The sequence below is a fragment of the Trichechus manatus genome, unplaced genomic scaffold (genome assembly GCF_000243295.1).
Source record: "Trichechus manatus latirostris isolate Lorelei unplaced genomic scaffold, TriManLat1.0 scaffold00042, whole genome shotgun sequence".
NCBI classification, from domain to species: Eukaryota; Metazoa; Chordata; class Mammalia; order Sirenia; family Trichechidae; genus Trichechus; species Trichechus manatus.
Window position 1 is genome coordinate 16,903,883 of NW_004443978.1, and position 17,367 is coordinate 16,921,249.

Consider the following 17,367-nt stretch of genomic DNA (forward strand, 5'->3'; position numbering starts at 1 on the left):
TCAATCTCAGTCTTGGTGGTGAGAATCACATCTTCTCCCTTTCCCATCGATCATAGCAAAAGACATTTAATTCTAGCATCTCAAAAGATGAATGTAGTCTGGTTTTCAATGGACATCACCAAACTATTTATTTTTTCTATCATTTTATTCCCAGCCTCACCCACAATCACCTAGAAGTTAGGCAAGGGTGGAATTCTGTAAGTTTGGAGTTGAAGTCTGTAAGGCAAAACAAGATATGTAAGGAAAAATGATGACTCAAGTATTTATTGATCACCTACTATGTGTGAACACTGGCTTAGCATTCAGGGGTATTCAAAGAATACACAATGTGGCTCTTGACCTTAAGAATATTATCTAAGATTGTGCCATGGAAAAGCAACAGTAGGAAAAGTAACAGTACATGCAAACTAATATGTGCAACGGGGCTGCAAGATTAGAGAGGAAAGAAAGAGGGCCCTCTTAACTGGATCAGGGAAGACTCCAGTCAGGTAGTGGAATTGACTACGCCTTGATGAATGAAGAGAAAAAGGAAAAGAAAATTTGTATACGTGTGTGTGTTTTGGGGGCCGTTGTCCGAAGAAAGAGGCTGAACAAAGATGGAGGAAGTAGAAAAGCAGATGACATGTATCGTAGATTGCTTGCAAAAAAAAATGGCTGTGATTCTTCCCCTCTTTGTACCCCTGCACTTCTGCAATTCAACTATGCAGCCCCTATGATGAACTGAGGTTGGCCTTGTGACTTGCTTGGACCAATAGAATGTGGCAGAAGTGATGGTGCACTAGTTCTGAGCCTAGGCCTCAAGAGGCCTTGAGTGCTTTTGTTTTCTGAGAACCCTTCCCAGCTGCCATGTAAACGAGCCTTAGCTAGCTGGCTGGAGGATGAGAGCCAGGTGGAGTAAAGATGAGCCTTCACAGCTGAGGGCAGCCATCCTAGGCCAGCCAGGCCCCAGCTCACCTGGCAACTGACTGTGAAGTGACACAAGGGCAAACTCAGCTGTGGCCAGAAGAACTGCCTATCTGAGCCCAGTCTAAATTGTTGATGGACAGAATTATGAGCTAAATAAATGGTGGTGTTTTTAGTCACTAAGTTTGCGGTGGTTTGTTAAACAGAAAAAGCTAACCAACATAGCATTTTTGGAGAACAGCGAATGACAGTTAGAGTAGAGGTTAGTGGGAAATTGAACCAAACGGTAGGTTAGGACCAGATAAACACAAATGCAAAGAGTTTAGAGTTGATGCCTTGGGCAGTTGAGAACTACTGGAATTTTTGTTCAATACTCTTTGGAGCGCTGATCCACTACGTAATTTTGATCTTCAGTGGTAGGAACAATTCTTCACCTGTATGCTTGACTCCTGAAGCCCAAAGAAAACTCCCAGGTAAATCAACAGAGAGCCCAAAAGAAGCTCCAATAGCCTAACACCACAATGGGGAGGGCCTCGGGGCTGGCATCTGGGTTTGCTCAGTCCCTGCTGGGCAGACCATCTGTAGGTCCGCCTGTACTGGCACACAGCCTGGCACCCTCAGGATGCAATGCAGAAAAGCTAATGGGCTGATAACAGCTCTCTGCATTAGCAGTGGGCCCTGTAATGGACCAGCCACTTTCTTTCTGAGGGATAGTGAGAGAGCTTAGAATGCCACTTAGGTGCCTTCCCCAATAATTCCCACACGAAGGTGATCTGGGAGAAGCTCTCAGGAAGTGGAAAAGAAATACTGACCTATATTCCCCAAGAGGGATTCTCTGCTTTGGGTAGGCCCATCCCCTTCTCCCCTCCTTCAGTGGCTATATCAATTGCCACCTCTGAACATATGTATTCCCACCCAGATCCTGGGACTGCACCCTGCCCCTCACTTTTCCTTCTCTCTTGGGGTATGGGTGGAGCGTGGTTGTTCGCAAATGCTTTAAAGATTCATATTTCACCTCCTCAGTGAAGAAGGTTGCCTGCTTCACAGGGCGTTGGGTGAAGGTGTTACCAATGACATGATCCCTCACCCTGACCCATGGGAGGAACCAATCATTCTCCATTTCTGTCCTTCTTTCCTCCTTCAATGCATCCTTCATTCTAAATCCCTTCTCTCTCCCACTCTTCCTTCTTCCCTGCCTTCCTTTCTCCCTCTTCGACTCCTTCATTTCAAAATCTTTGTTTTTTTGTTCCTTCCTTTCCTTCTATTCCTTTCCTTCCTGCTTTCCCTCCCTATTTTCATTTCAAATCCTCTATTCTAAATCTTCTCTTCCTCTTCATTCTAAATCTGTCTTTTATTCCTCCCTCCCTTCCTCGCTTCCCATTCATCTTTTCTCCCAACCAGTATGTAAGGAGGACTTACTTTGGGCTACGATGTGGATATGTGTTGGTATCCAAGAGAGGAGGGGGACAGAAAGGGACCACAGGCTAGATCCTGGCATCCATTATCCATTTATATAATTAAAATTGAGTTTCTGTATATTCTTTTGTTTAATGAATCTCATAAAAACTGTTGGGTGGACTTTCACCAAATTTGAAGAGTATGTGTAGGTTAATCGCCTGATTTTAGGTACTGGCTGCACAGCCTTCAGGATTCACTTTAGGAAACCCAGGAGCATTGCAAAGAGAGAGGTGGCCATTTTCCAGAGTAGCTGCAGCCAAGCTGTCCTTCATAGTTCTACATTCAGTGCTCGTCCATGACCAGCAGCAGAGATTTTCTTTTATGTTGAGAGTGAAGGTCTCCCCGCAAGGTGCTGGGAGAGCCAAGCAGAAGAGTAGGGTGGGGTGAAGGAATCAAGATGATGGAGGTTCATGTGGATCAGCATCAGAAAGTGGATGTTTCAGGGAAATTATCTGGCCTTAAAGGACGGGTAGGTCTGGATGGATGAAGAGGAAGAGGAAAGGCATGGGCATGTGCTAAAATTAGGAATGAGGATGGTGCCTTATGGGCAAAGAGTGGAGAAGTCAATTGGAAGTAGAGAGAAAAGCTAGTGCTTCTGAGACAAAGAGTTGTCCCCTTAAGAGGAGGCTTGAGCCAGGAGTTACAAGCACAGGCTCTGGAACCTGAGTGCTTAGGTTCAAATTGTGACTCTGTTATGTGACCTGGAGCAAATTACTGAACCTGTGTCTTACTTTTTTGAGATAATAGTAATACCTACCTTAGAGTCATTATGAGGATTAAATGCATTAATACATATTAGTAAAGTGTCTGATACATAGTGGATACCTGATGTAGTTGATAATTATCTTTAATAGATTGCCAATCAAAGATTCTTAGAACTGAGATATTTTGAGGGTAGCAAAATATAAAAAGCCCTCAAAATGTCTTTATTCCACCTTCCTCATTTTGCAAAAGGTAATGTACTAAGGTTGTATAACTAACCCTCATTAGTCTACCCAAACATCAAACCGAAGATTTCCGTTCCAGCTCTTCCTCCATCCTTGTTGAGGTGGTTGCAGTAGAAATGGAAAGAAGGGAAAAAGAGGCAGATTGAAGGATTCTGAAGGGACAGATAGGGCTAGAAGCTAACACCATAGCTGGTATTCATTGTTGCTTGGGGCTCTGTTTTAAGAACTCTACATGTATTAACACATTTAAGTCTCACAATAACCCTATTGTTTTGGGAGGGACTCAGAGAGGATCAACTCAACTTCTACTTACCCTGTGGTTCTTTCCCTAATCCACAGGAATTACTCCCTTTTTTCCCTAATTCCTGATATACTGAAGTTTATATAGTACTAAACCACAGATTGAATCACATTATTCTAAAAATGTTTCATGTCTATTACTCTTGTTGCTCCAAAGAGACTGAAACCTCCTTGAGGGCAGGGGCGGAGTTACTCACCTCTCTTATAGTCCATAGTGGTGAGTACTTAGAAGGGACTTGGTAAAACTTATGGTCTAATGGAAAGGAAAGGAGTTTCAGGGACAGAGAAGGATGGTGAGGGTCTTTAAAGGATATTGGAAAAAAAAAAAACCTAGTTGCCATTGAGTCGATTCTGACTCACGGCCATCCCATGTGTGTCAGAGTAGAACTGTGCTTTATGGCTGATTTTTTGGAAGTAGACTGCCAGGACTTTCTTCCAAAGCACCTCTGGGTGGACTCAAACCTCCAATGTTTTGGTTAGTAGGCAAGTGCATTAACTTTTTGTACTACCCAGGAATTCCCTGAAGAAATAGGGGGTACTAAGCTGCATTCTTAGGAACAAACGTAGCAATATCCACTTAGTCTTGAGGCGTTTCTGATAAAGATCAGCTGAGGAAACAAAGCAAAGCTTCCTTTGATTCCTGAAAAGGCTCTTTACCCAGTGTCACCATTCCCCAATTTTCTTTCATAAATTGAGAAATTTCATGAAGTTAAGGTCATGAGCACTCTTAGTTTGGGTAAGTATCTTATCAGTGGGATATCACTCCCGTTTAACCTGAAGACTGTCTTGCCCACAATTTTATGTTTTAGACTGAGCCCACTTCCTCCCAAAGTCTGCATTTATGGACAGAGTTAATTTGCAAGCATGGCTCAGAGAGTGGGGCTCTGTGAGTAACTTCTGGAGAGCATCAAGGAAAGCCTTGATTCTCTCCTTTTGTTCCCAGACTAGGTGCCAAGAGCCAAGAATTAAGAGTTGACTTTGGTCTTTTGCAAGGTGAGTCTGGGTTGTGTCTTCCTTCAGGGTGGGTTAGAAGTCTCTTCATTCTGAGGTTTCCAAGTCCATTTGTAAGTTCGAAATCCTGATTATTTTCTGTATCCATAGGCCTGTAGTTCAAGGGCAAGGGTGGCTTCTCTGGAGGAACTCAGACAGGATGGTCTTAGAATAAACATCTTGATACTCATTCCACAACCCTCATTTACTTCAAAGGGCTGTTAAATGCAGCCAGGGCCAGCCCACAGGGCAGAGCTGCCTTCTGTGAGGGGCCTGCCTTGGCCTGGTGTGCAGGCTTCTGGAGCTAATGCTCACTCCAACCCTGGCTGCCCTGCGAGAATTTCCTCCTCCAGAATTCCAGCCACACAGCTAATCAATCATGAGGGCTGCCTTTATTTCATGTATTGACAAGCCTCAAGTTTGTTTGTGGAAGCTGTGAAAACCAGTGGTTAGCACCCGGCTTGCAAGAGGACACAAGGTCCAGGAATAGAGAAAAATTTGGTCCACAGAAACTGGAGTCTGCCGTGTTGACCATATTGCCTCAGCAACTGGATAAATAAATTTAAAAAAAAATTAAAATAAGAAACCTAGCCCCATCAGCTCAGGCTTTCTTCAAAGAAGCTGTTCATGGCATGGGGCTCTGACAGGTAGAAAGAAGTAATGACCTGACATTTCACTTCAAACGTCTTGAAAGGACAGAGGGCTCCAGGCTGGTCTATTCACAGCTCATCTAAAGCAGCTCCAAACTCAGAGTGAGAAAGGCAGCAAAATCTTGCTGGTGCTTGAGAGACTGAGCAGTTTCATCAAGATGGGAAGAGAAGGGTGCACACAGGGCAGTAAACTCCCATAAGCAGAGATGAATTTGTAGAACATTTTATGAGGGGAAGGCCAGGGCCAAAGCAGCAGCTCTACTCTCTGTGGAGGTATCTTAGCACCAAGGCAATTTTTTTTTCCTCTCCTTGTTTGTTGCCAAATATTTTTTCCTACCTGACTCATCTGGTTGCTAATATCTAGAGCTCTAACCTTGACCTACTCCACAAAGATTTCTAGAGCCTCCTAAACACTGCTATTGGGATGTTAGAGCCAAGCATCCTAAACACTGTTATTGGGAATATACTCCCTCTATCACCAGTATGGCAACCCTAGTGGGATAGTGGTTAACAGTGATGGCTAAGAACCAAAAGTCGGCAGTTCGCATCCGCCGGGTGCTCCTTGGAAACCGTATGGGGCAGCTGTAGGGCTGCTATGAATTGGAATTGACTCGAGGGCAACAGATTTGGTTTGGTTTGATATCACAAATATTGACATTGTAATTTTAAAAAGAGAGTTGAGCCAGACATGTATTTTTTTTAATTTAGATTTTTGGAACCAAGTGATTATTTCCAAATCTTAAGATTCATTAAGCACCATTAGCACAGTGAAACTGAAATTACTTAGGGTTTCAGAAAAATTTAAAATCTGAGGGTATGCACTTTAACCTCTTTTTAGGGTTAATTTTGTTGCTTTTGTATCCATTAGTAAAAAATCCTCGATATTGTGCAGTAATGACATTTTCCCAGTCTTATCTCCTTTCAGTTAAAAAGCATAGTTTAAAAATCTTCACAAAATTATTCAAAGTTTAGGAGAATAAAAACTATGATTTAAATTGAAGCAAAGAGAAAGATGAAAACCTAAACTTATAAAACCTAAATCCCAAGAACAAATTGGTTCTCAAAATTTCAAACCATGATTCTTCAATGGAATCACTTCTTGACTATTGCCAGCAGTTACGTTAGTGCAAACTTGTTTGAAAACCAAATTCGGAGCTGAATTGCAGATCTGACACCAGAAAAAGTAAATAGCAAAGGAGCAGATATACATATAGTCCATTAAGCCATGGGCTTATTAGGCTGGGAGAAAAATATAGTTTCTCTGGAGTTAGCATAGCCTCAGGGGTCCCTGGGCAGCGCAAAAGGTTAAGTGCTTGACATTAGCTGAAAGATTGGGGTTCGAACCTACCCAGAGGCACCTTGGAAAACAGGACTGGAGATCTGCTTCTGAAAGATCATAGCCATGAAAACCTTATGGAGCACAGTTCTACTCTGCACACATGGGGTTGCCATGAGTCTGAATCAACCCCCAGCAACTAACAACAGCATTATAGCCTTATCAAAACCATTCCAAATAGGTGTGTATCTGACTGCTCAGTTTTTAAATCCTCAGGCAACAACATATGCAGAGACTTTCTCAAGCACCCTCTTATATCCTGCTTATCCTCCGTGTCTTGAAAATGATCCAGTATTTTCTAGGTTTTGCATCTTGCTTTCTCAGGGCTGTGGAAACCCTGCTGGTGTAGTGGTTAACAACTATGAATGCTAACGAAAAGGTCGGCAGTTTGAATCCACCAGGCGCTCCTTGAAAACCCTGTGGGGCAGTTCTCTGTCCTATAGGGTCGCTATGAGTCGGAATCCACTTGACAGAAACGGCTTTGGTTTATCTCAGAGCTGGGGGTGTCTGTCAAAAAGTAATTCTTGCCGCCATCTAGTGGTCCATACGGGGACTGCAGTGTAATGTGGAGGAGGCGAGCAGGGAGGAAGAGAGGGAAGGAAAGAAGAGGATGAGGGGTACGAGGGAGAAATGATGCAGCTGTCTGAATCCAAGTATGCACTAATGAGTACTTTGAGGGGCAAGAAAGTGAACAGATTTACATACTTGTTTTGCATATCGACGAATGTAAATTATAATAATTTTTGCAATTGCTCAGTAACTACCTCAAATAAACAGAGGCTCCATAGTGAAGAGCCAATACACTTTAAAAATACTGCAAGGGAAGTGACTTTGGTTTGGAGAAGGAGAGCTGGCCCTTCCTTCAGACTCCTCCTGAGCCTTTGCTTAAAGTGGCTATCCAACTAAGAAACTCAGAGAAAAATGTGACAGCCACCAAATTTGACATTTCAAAGATCCACTTGCTTCAGTTTACTCAGGCGTCTTTGGTTCGGGAACCAGAGCAACACTTGCTTAAAAATTTTGTAGCTCAGGCTGCTGTTAAAGTAATCAGAAAACCACAAGCTCAAAAGCCATGTAGCCTGGATAAGGGAGCCCCTAAATTTGAGACCCTCTGATCCCACTGCTTTGACAGGAGCAAGGAACGGAATATTTAACCTTTCTTCAAATTTAGCTGACTTTTGTTTAAGAGCCTAGGCATCCCCTCTGTTTTTAGCATTACCCAACTAATTCCCCCAGGATACTGGAGGGAAGATGAGAAACAATGCTTTGAGCTCCCAAGAGAATGGGGCTTAGTGAAGAGTAAAGACCTCTGAAAACCCTGGACATCTGAAGCATCTGTGTGTCTCTTGGCAGGGTGAGTGGCTAACCTGAAATCCGTTGTTTTAAATCACAGAGTTTCAATGATGGCACTGTTTTCTGCTGTGCAACCTGGTTTGTCTAACTGGTTTACAGGGAGTCTGAACTCTTGTTCCTGCTGGGATTGGGAATTTTAGATAGGCTGTTGATGCTACCTACAGGAGCTGGTTTGGGCCCCGCTGTCCCCTCCTAGGCAGAGACATGTCACTTTCACACAGTCTCTTTGGGACAGGTGTAGGCTTCTATGAGGTAACTGGTCAGGATTTGGATGAGACCGTTATATAATGGGGCAGAGGCTGAGATAACTGGCTCCTTTATCCTTCAAACCCAGGCTTATATATACATATATATATATTTCTGTTTCTCCTTCCCTTCCCTCTTCTTATTAATTTCTTTCAAACAGTTATTGATGGTTGTTTTATATTAGCAACTCCCTTGATGATGTTGGCATTAGAATAACAGGGATAAAGCTCACTTGGTCAGAATTTTTAGATGTTAGACGATGATTTGACCTATGGCTTAGCCAAAATTGTGGGAGAAAATTATTTTGCACAGAAAATCACTTAAAAGCACACCTCTGATACAGTCACTATCTTCGTTAAAACTCTTAAAGCCTAAAACTTGTGGCACAAGGTCAAGCTCCTGAATCCCTGACCTTTGCCTACTTTTGCTATTACCCTTTCTGTGTTTTTCATGCCACGAAAGCCAAACTACTTACACTTCTCTAACATCCCCTTATCCTTCCTGTGGCTTGGTATACATTATTCCCTGCTTCAGAAATCTAACAGTCCCCCACCCCCAGTCATTTGTCTAAAAGACTGACATTCATTCCAGAAGACTTCTTGGACACTATCGTGCCCTGCAGAGTTACTTACCCCTCTTCTTTGCACGAAGTCTTTATCTGTGTCATTTTATAAGAATGTAATTACTCAGCACATGCCCCTCTTTACTATTACAGGGTGAACTCCTGGACGTTCTGGGCCTGAATTGTCTGAAAATCCACTGTAGCTAAACCATGGAGCTCAAGAAAGTGGTGAACTGAACTGAAGCTCTCAGGAATTCAGAGAAGTCCTGCAGACCACATCCCCAGGGGTCTCAGGTTTTACACAGACACAAGAGATGCTCTCTTACCTTCCTTCCAGCTATGTAGCCTCCTGAGGAGCCAAAGCTTTTGGTGAATGTGCCCATCAACACATCAACATCACGAGGGTCCATTCCAAAGAATTCCACAACACCTCGGCCGGTGGCGCCCACGGCCCCAATGCTGTGAGCCTCGTCTATGTAGAGGTAAGCCTTGTATTTATTCTTCAGAGCCACGATCTGGGGCAGGTGCACAATGGAACCTTCCATGCTAGGTCACAAAGAGAGATGCTCGTAACTAGTGTGAAGCCTCCTGGGAAGCTTTGCATTAGTCCCCCTTCTACTAATCTCAGACAGCCTGCCCTGACATCAGTCAGGGGTGACGAGGGCATGACATTCCTTTCTTCCTTCCCTCCTTCTTTTTCTTCTTTCCCTCCATCCTTCCCCTTCCTTCCTCCTCCTTTCCTTTCTTCTTTCTTCCTTCCTTCCCACTTTCCATCTCTCATCCCTCCCTCCCTCTCTTCCTTCCTTTCTTGTCTTAAAATACACCCAACATAAAATTTTTCATTTTAACCATTTTCAAGTTACAATCCAGTAACATTATTCACACTCACGATGTTGTGCAAGTATTACCACTACCTGTTTCCAAACCTTTTCATCACCCCAAACAGGAACTCAGTACCTTTAAGCAATAAACCCCCATTCTCCCTTTCCACCAGCCCCTGGTAATAAACTTTGGTCTCTATACCCTTTCCTATTCTAGATATTTCATATAATTGGGATCATACAATATTTATCCTTTTGCCACTGACTTATTTTACTCAGTGTAATAGTTTCAAGGTTCACCCATGTGGTAGCATGTATTAGAATTTTACTCTTTCTTATTACTGAAAAATATTCCATTTTATGTATGTACCACATTTTGTTTGGCTGGTCATCTGTTGATGGACACTTGGGTTGTTTCACCTTTTGGCTATTGTGAATAACACTGCAGTGAACACTGGTGTACACATATGTGTTTGAGTCCCTGCTTTCAGTTCTTCTGGGTATAAACCAAGGAGTGGAATTATTGGGTTATATGGTAATTCTATGTTTAACTTTTTGAGGAACTACCAAACTATTTTCCACAGCAGCTGCACCATTTTACAATCCCATCAGCAATGGATGTGGGTTCCAATTTCTCCACATCCTCACGAACACTTGATATTTTCCCTTTTTTTGATAATCACTATCCTAGTGGCTGTGAGATGGTTATCACATTGTGGTTTTGATTTGCATTTCCCTAATGACTAATATGAGAAGCCCTGGTGGCACAGTGGTTAAAGCACTGGGCTGCTAACCGAAAGGTCGGTGGTTGGAATCCACAAGCCACTCCAAAGGAGAAAAGACGTGGCAGTCGGCTTCCATAAAGATTTACAGCCTTGGAAACCTTATGGGGTGGTTCTACCCTCTCCTACCCTCTCCTACAGGGTCGCTATGAGTAGGAATGGACTTGACAGCAGTGGGTTTTTTGGTTTGGTAATGACTAATAAAGGAGCCGTGATGGCAAGTAATTAAGTTTTAGGCTGCTAGCCAAAAGGGAGGCGGTTCGAATCCACCAGCCACTTCGCGGGAGAAATATGTGGCAGTCTGCTGCTTCTATAAAGAGCACAGACTTGGAAACCCTATGGGGCAGTTCTACTCCGTCCTGTAGGGTTGCTATGAGTCAGAATGGACTTGACAGCAACAGGTTTGGTTTTTTTTTTAATGACTGATAATGTTTCACATCTTTTTATGTGGTCCTGAAAATCTTTCCTTCCTAAGGCATATTTTATTTGGTTAAGGCAAACTTCCCAATCTTGAAAAGACTGCTCAGGCATTTCTGTGCTACTTGGAAAAAAAAATTACATTCAGTGGATTTGAGTGCTTTGTATTGTTATAGCTAATTCCCAAGTAAATAATTAGTTCACTACACTGTTGATCCAATTTAAACTCATAAAGCTGACTAGTACAACTAGACAGACCATTTTGGATTCTAGGTGTTTTGATAGTTTTAATTGTATGAATCTATAGGGATCCACCTTTACCAGTCTACAGGTGTCTACTTGGCTAGTTCAGTCTGACCTAAACTCTTGCTTGAACTGCTAAAGATTAAAACGGGATTAAAAACACACAAAAGGACATAATTTAAGACTTGTGATAGTGTTCTTTAAAGCACAACAGAATGTCCTTAGGACCTCCTTTTAAGTGTTCCCAAAACCATTGCCATGGAGTCGATTCTGACTCATAGAGACCCTACAGGGCAGAGTAGAACTGTCCCATAGGGTTTCCAAGGAGTGGCTGGTGGATCTGAACTACCAACCTTTTGGTTAGCAGCCAAATGCTTAACCACAAAGCCACTAGGGCTCCTTTCAGTGCTCACTGGAAGAAAAATGCCTGTTTGAGGCTCCTGGTACTGTTATCTTTCTGTTCCTTTAGGGCAGTGGCTCTCAACCTTGAGAGACCATCAGAACCTCCTCCCCACCAGTTGCCACCCAGTCGATTCCAACTCATGCTGACCCTATGTGTGTCAGAGTAGAACTGTGCTCCACAAGGTTTTCAGTGGCTGATTTTTTAGAAGTAGATTTCCAGGCCTTTCTTCCCAGGCACCTCTGGCTGGACTGGAACCTTCAACCTTTGGGTTAGCAGCCAAGGGTGTTAACCCTTTTGTACCACCCAGGGACTCAGAACTCCCTGCAGAACTTGTTAAAACACAGATTGCTGGCCCCTCTCCCAGAGTTTCTGATCAGTGGGTCTAGGGTGGGCTGATAATTTGCATTTCTAAGACGCTCCCAGGAGAAGGTGTTACTGCTGCTGGTTGAGAACCACTGCTATAGATAAACCCTTTTGTCTGATCTTTAAATGCTTTCTTTTTCATGGCATGGTAAATTGCAAAAGCATGTCTAGTCCTTCTGCAAAGGGAAAAATATGAAGTAGAAAAATAAGTAAAATTAAAATTCATACTTACACAATACCCCAGAACTCAGTGGATTTAAACAACTTTGACTTTAATGGGTTCCCGGGATACTTTGTAGGCTGTGTCTACATCACCCACAGTTTTGACTGCACTGGCAGTGAGTTCTGTGAAAACACACCAACTCACACAGCCACACGCACAAAGGAGCTTGTCAAACAATTCAAGCAACCTGTCAATGTAATTCAAGAACTAATCCATTGACTCGGTGAGTTGAACTTCTCCACTCCTTCTTATTAATTTACTCGGATTAAATTTAATGTATTAAAAAAAATAAGTTTAGCGTTAGGTCAGTTCAGTCAAAACAGTCCAGCTGGTTGTGCAATTACCCAGACCAAGGGGTGTTGGCTTGGAGGAAGTCTGGTGATCGGCGTGTGTTGGTACCATTTGTGCTTTTCACAAACTCATTTTGGATGACAGAGTTCAGATTTTAATGGAATAAAGACCCAATAGAGTCTTCTTCTTTTTTGCAAATTTGTGAGTTAATTCTAATATTTTCTTAGTTTAATTGCTTATGAATGTTGTTTCCATAGAAGGGCAGACAATGTGGCCATCTGATTGCTTAAGCTCAGATTGTAGCTAACTCACTAACTGTGAACTTGGGCAGCTTATAGGACACTCTTGCCTCAGTTTCCTCATATGTAAAATAAGAGTGTTGACCTCATAGGGTTGTTGTAACGATGACTAGACATAATGCTTGTAAATTGCCTGGCACATAATGAGCTCTCGGCTGATCGTTCTTGTTCTTAGAAGAAGCTCGGAAGGAAATGTCAGCGGTGCAGCCTGACTTGAGAAATCTGGAGCACTTGATAATGCTGTGTGTTGAATCTTCCAGGCATGGGGCATTGTGAGCGTCGCACGTAATAAATGGCTTTATGCTCTCAGAATTCTGGAATTTCTTCTCACCTTTAACATGTTCTAAGTTGGTAAACAAATACATGAAAACCTGCTATGCCACAAATAGCCATTCTTTGTTCTGAAACTGAGCTTGGCAGGAGCCAAAGTTAATATCGAACAGAGTTTGCAGACACTCAGGCCAGCTAATTAGCCATCTTTCGGTGGGGCTGGTCTGGCTGACCTTAGGAGCCTGCCCCACCTGGTTTATATTTCTTCCTCTAAGATTAATGACTCTACGGATACTGCTTGTTTCTAGAGTTAACCCAGGGCACGTATAGAGTCCTAGGGAGAACTTAGCTTTTATAAAGAGTTATGTTCACCCACACTATGTTTTCATTTCCTTAATGTGACCAAGTCTGAGCTGAATCTTTACCTGTAGTGTGATATTGAGCTTGGTGCTTAGGTAAAAAGTCTATCTATGTTATTTCCATGCAATGCTGTCAAAAACACAGCGCCAAAAACAATAAAGAAAACAAAAACACCTCTTTATTCTTTCTTCCTGAATGGGAGATTGTGTTTTTTCTTTTGACTTCAATGTAAGAAAAACAACTAAAATACAACTGTGGGTACAGATAATTTCACCTGTCAGTTTGATGCCCTGTGCAGGGACTTGAGTTATTCTTAAACCAGCAAGCCAGTGAATAATTTCTTTATATCTTTTCTATTACATAATGTATTAGCTAAGTGACAAGACTCCTTTTTAAAAACCCCCTTCTCACCACTTGTCCCTCCACATATAAACCATATTACCTACTGGCAGGGTTTGGAATTAAACCACTAGTTTGCCAATTTACATGGTGGAAAAATCTCCCTGGTGGGCCCAAAGTATAACCTAAGACAAGGAAGGTGTGAAGAGAGTCAAAAAGGAACTAAGACTAATTAAAAATAATTACTATCTTCTTATTCTTTTTATTTATTTAAGCTATAGAAATATAGGATAGAGTTTACCACTAAAGTTCTCCATTCTTAACTTACATTATTTGAGGGAGGAGCATGGCTTGCGTTCTTAGAGTAAGTCGTATTCTGAGAATTTAGCATATATTTGCATATGTAGTTTTTGGAAGGACTGGATATTATTTCTATTCTCACTTTATTTTGAATGTTTGGGCTTGAGTTTATGTCCCACGATGTTTGGGACCCTCTTGCCCAGTATATTTTTGAATACTTTTGAGATTTCTCAACCATAATGAGTTGACAAGAAACCTAGACTTCTCAAAGACACAAAATTAGAAAAGTGTGCCTTTGAAACAATACTTGAAGGAAAATACAGAACACTAAAATAATACTATTGTGCTTTTAAATAAAAACTCATGGGATTTTAGATTTCAAGTTTCAATCCCTTATTTTACAGATGAAGAGACTGAGGTTCAGATTGGTTAATGACTAATGTCAAATGATGACCTTACTTGTTCTTTGTTTACTTCTTTGGATGTGGACACACGTGCTAGCTCTTCCGTTGACACTGGGCCCCTTTCTTAGCAGGGCCACAGGTTTGAATCCCAGCTCTGCTTCCTCCCAGTTAAGTGTCCTAGGCAAGTTACCTGGGCCTCTAAGCCTCAGATTTTTACATCTTCACAATAACTACAGAATTACTGGGAGGCTTACTCAAAATTGCATATGTGAAGTGTTTAGCAAGGAGTGCGTACATGATGGAGTCCCTGGGTGGTGCAAATGGTTACTGAGCTTAGCAGCTAAGCAAAAGGTTGAATGTTCGAGTCCACCCAGAGGTACCATGGAAGAAAGGCCTGACAATTTACTTCTGAAAAATCAACTGCTGAATACCCTATGAAGCACAGTTCTACTCTTACACATGGGCTTGCCATGAGTTGGAGTCATATGACATATGCTAAAAGTGAGTTCCTTCCTTTAACATCATCCTCTGAGTGAGTGAAAAGCAAAACGCTTTGCTATGCAGAAGGCTTGTTGTTTTCTGAGCTGCAGCTTCTTCAACTGAAAATAAAATACAGGCAGTCCCGAGTTACAAATGTCGGCCTTCCGAACAATTCCTACTTGCCCTTTGATGTTATGTAAATTTGTCCTCACTTTGAAATGATTGAACCAACCCTTACTTGCAACAAATTCTGCATCACAATCACTTTCACTTGCTGCACATCAGCTTTTATATCATTGAAAGTCTTAGAGCCTTTTCTTGCACTAAAGTAAGACTAAATAAGAACCATATGCACGTGTTCTGACTTACCTACAAATTTGACTTAAAGACACAATTAGGAACGGATCTCGTTGGTAACCTGCCTGCAATGATGAAGATAGCCACCCTTAGTTGAAGGCTTACTATGAACCAGGCCTTCTGCCAAGCACTCACTTACATAATCTCATTTAATCCTTACGAAAGAACCCTATGAAGGGCACACAGCTGCAGGTGGTAAAATCAGGATTTGAACCCAGGTCCTAGACCTGCCTCCAAAGTCTGGGCTCCTTTACATTTACATATAAATAATAATACCTAGATGATCTATGGAGGGTGACATTATTATTATTATTATTACTTTTGTGGAGTTACTCTGACTTCTTGTAGATGGTACCTAGCCTTCTGCTACCTTGATACCTGCCTATGACTTTCAGATTTGACCAACTGCTCTCTTTTGGAGTTATGAAAAAATTGACTTATGTAGCCTCTTTGTGGTGGTGTGTGGAAGAGGGGAATGTTGCCCATGGTGGCATACCACAGGCAAGAGATTTAAAATAAAAATCTTGGAGTGAAAACTCAAAGGGGGCTATGTGTGGGGCATTAACAAGCTATGTGTCCACAGTGCATTGCTAAAAAATAGAAGTGCATTTGTGAACTACTGACTTTATATTCTCAACCCTGACCCTTTGGAAAACCCTGTGGGAAATGACTGTATTTTCTCATGATAGCAGCAAATAGGAATACCCATATGAAGGCTATTCCTCTGAGGTTTATGGCTCTGGAAGTCCACTCTAGACTAACCTTATTTTATAGATGAGGAAACTGAGGTCCCAGGAGTAACTGAGACCTGCCCAAAAGGTGCTCAGCTTCTTATCTATGAACACAGCCTTTTAGGTCATATTCTCTTTTAAAGACAAGATGCCTGTGTGGGTGACAGAAAAGGAACTACTTGGTGAAGGCAAGTCTGTGAAAAGTGGAAACTTTGTATAAATCCCAGGTTGACTGTACTACCATGCTAGAATGCCTCCAAAAATGGCTGCCTGCAATTTTCCCTATTCTTCTACACACAAGCTGCTCCTCCCATCAAAGGCTGGAGTCTACTTCCCTTCCCCTTGAATCTGGGCTGGCCCTGTGACTTGCTTTGGCTAGTGGACAGAAGTGATGCTGTACCAGTTTAGGGACCAATCTCTAAGGGGCTAGGTAGCTTCTGCTTTTGCTGTCTTGAAGGCAGCCACCATGTTGTAAGGAATCTCTGGCCAGACTACTGAGACTAGATAGAGAGAAAAGAGAAAGGAGAAAACAGGACACCTCAGTGCCCAGTCGACAGCCAGCACCAAGGGCCCAGATGTTTGACTGAGCCCATTTTGGATGTTCCAGCCCTAGCTCAACTTCCAACTGAATTCAGCCACATCAGTGACCCCCAACCAACACCACAGGGGCAGAAGAACTGCCTATTTGATCCAGACAAACCATAGTACCATGAAAAATCATTGTAAATCATTGCTGTTTAAGCCACTATGCTCTGGGATAGTGTCTTAATCTGTGTTCTCTAGAGAAGCAAAACCAGTGAAGCATATACAAAAATATATAGCATAGGCACACCTCGTTTTATTGCACCTCACTTTTATTGCACTTTGCAGATACTGCATTTTTTACAAATTGAAGACTTGTGACAACCCTGTGTCCAGCAAGTCTATCAGTGCCATTTTTCCAACAGCATGTGCTCACTTCATGTCTCTGTGTCATGTTTTGGTAATTCTCACAATATTTCAGACTTTTTCATTATTATTATATCTGTTACGGTGTTCTGTGATCGGTAATCTTCGATGTTACTATTGTAATTGTTTTGGGGTGCCATGAACCATGCCCATATAAGATGGCAAACTTATAAATGTTGTGTGTGTTCTGACTGCTGTTCCCTTGTCTCTCTTCTTTTCCTCAGGCCTCCCTATTCCCTGACACATGATAGTATTGAAATTAGGCCAATTAATAACCCTACAATGGCCTGTAAGTGTTCAAGTGAAAGGAAGAGTCAAATGTCTCTCGCTTTAAACCAAAAGCTAGAAATGATTAAGCTTAGTAAGGAAGGCATGTCGACAGCCAAGACAGGCTGAAAGCTAGGCCGCTTGCATTAGCCAAGTTGTGAATGTAAAGGAAAACTTCTTGAAGTAAATTAAAAGTGCTACTCCAGTGAACATACAAATGATAAGAAAGAGAAACGGCCTTACTGCTGATACAGAGAAAGTTTTAGTAGTCTGGATGGAAGCCCAAACCAGCCACAGCATTCCCTTAAGCCAAAGCCTAATCCA

The 17,367-nt window shown here is 42.2% G+C and overlaps 1 protein-coding gene across 1 annotated transcript in view; it reads right to left on the reverse strand.

Moving 5' to 3' along the window:
* Positions 1–17,367, reverse strand: part of SPTLC3 (serine palmitoyltransferase long chain base subunit 3) — a 202,437-nt gene that overhangs the window by 40,995 nt on the left and 144,075 nt on the right. The window contains exon 8 of the mRNA XM_004376462.2: positions 9,072–9,291. Coding sequence (XP_004376519.1) covers positions 9,072–9,291 — 220 coding nt within the window. The remainder of the gene's footprint in view (positions 1–9,071; positions 9,292–17,367) is intronic.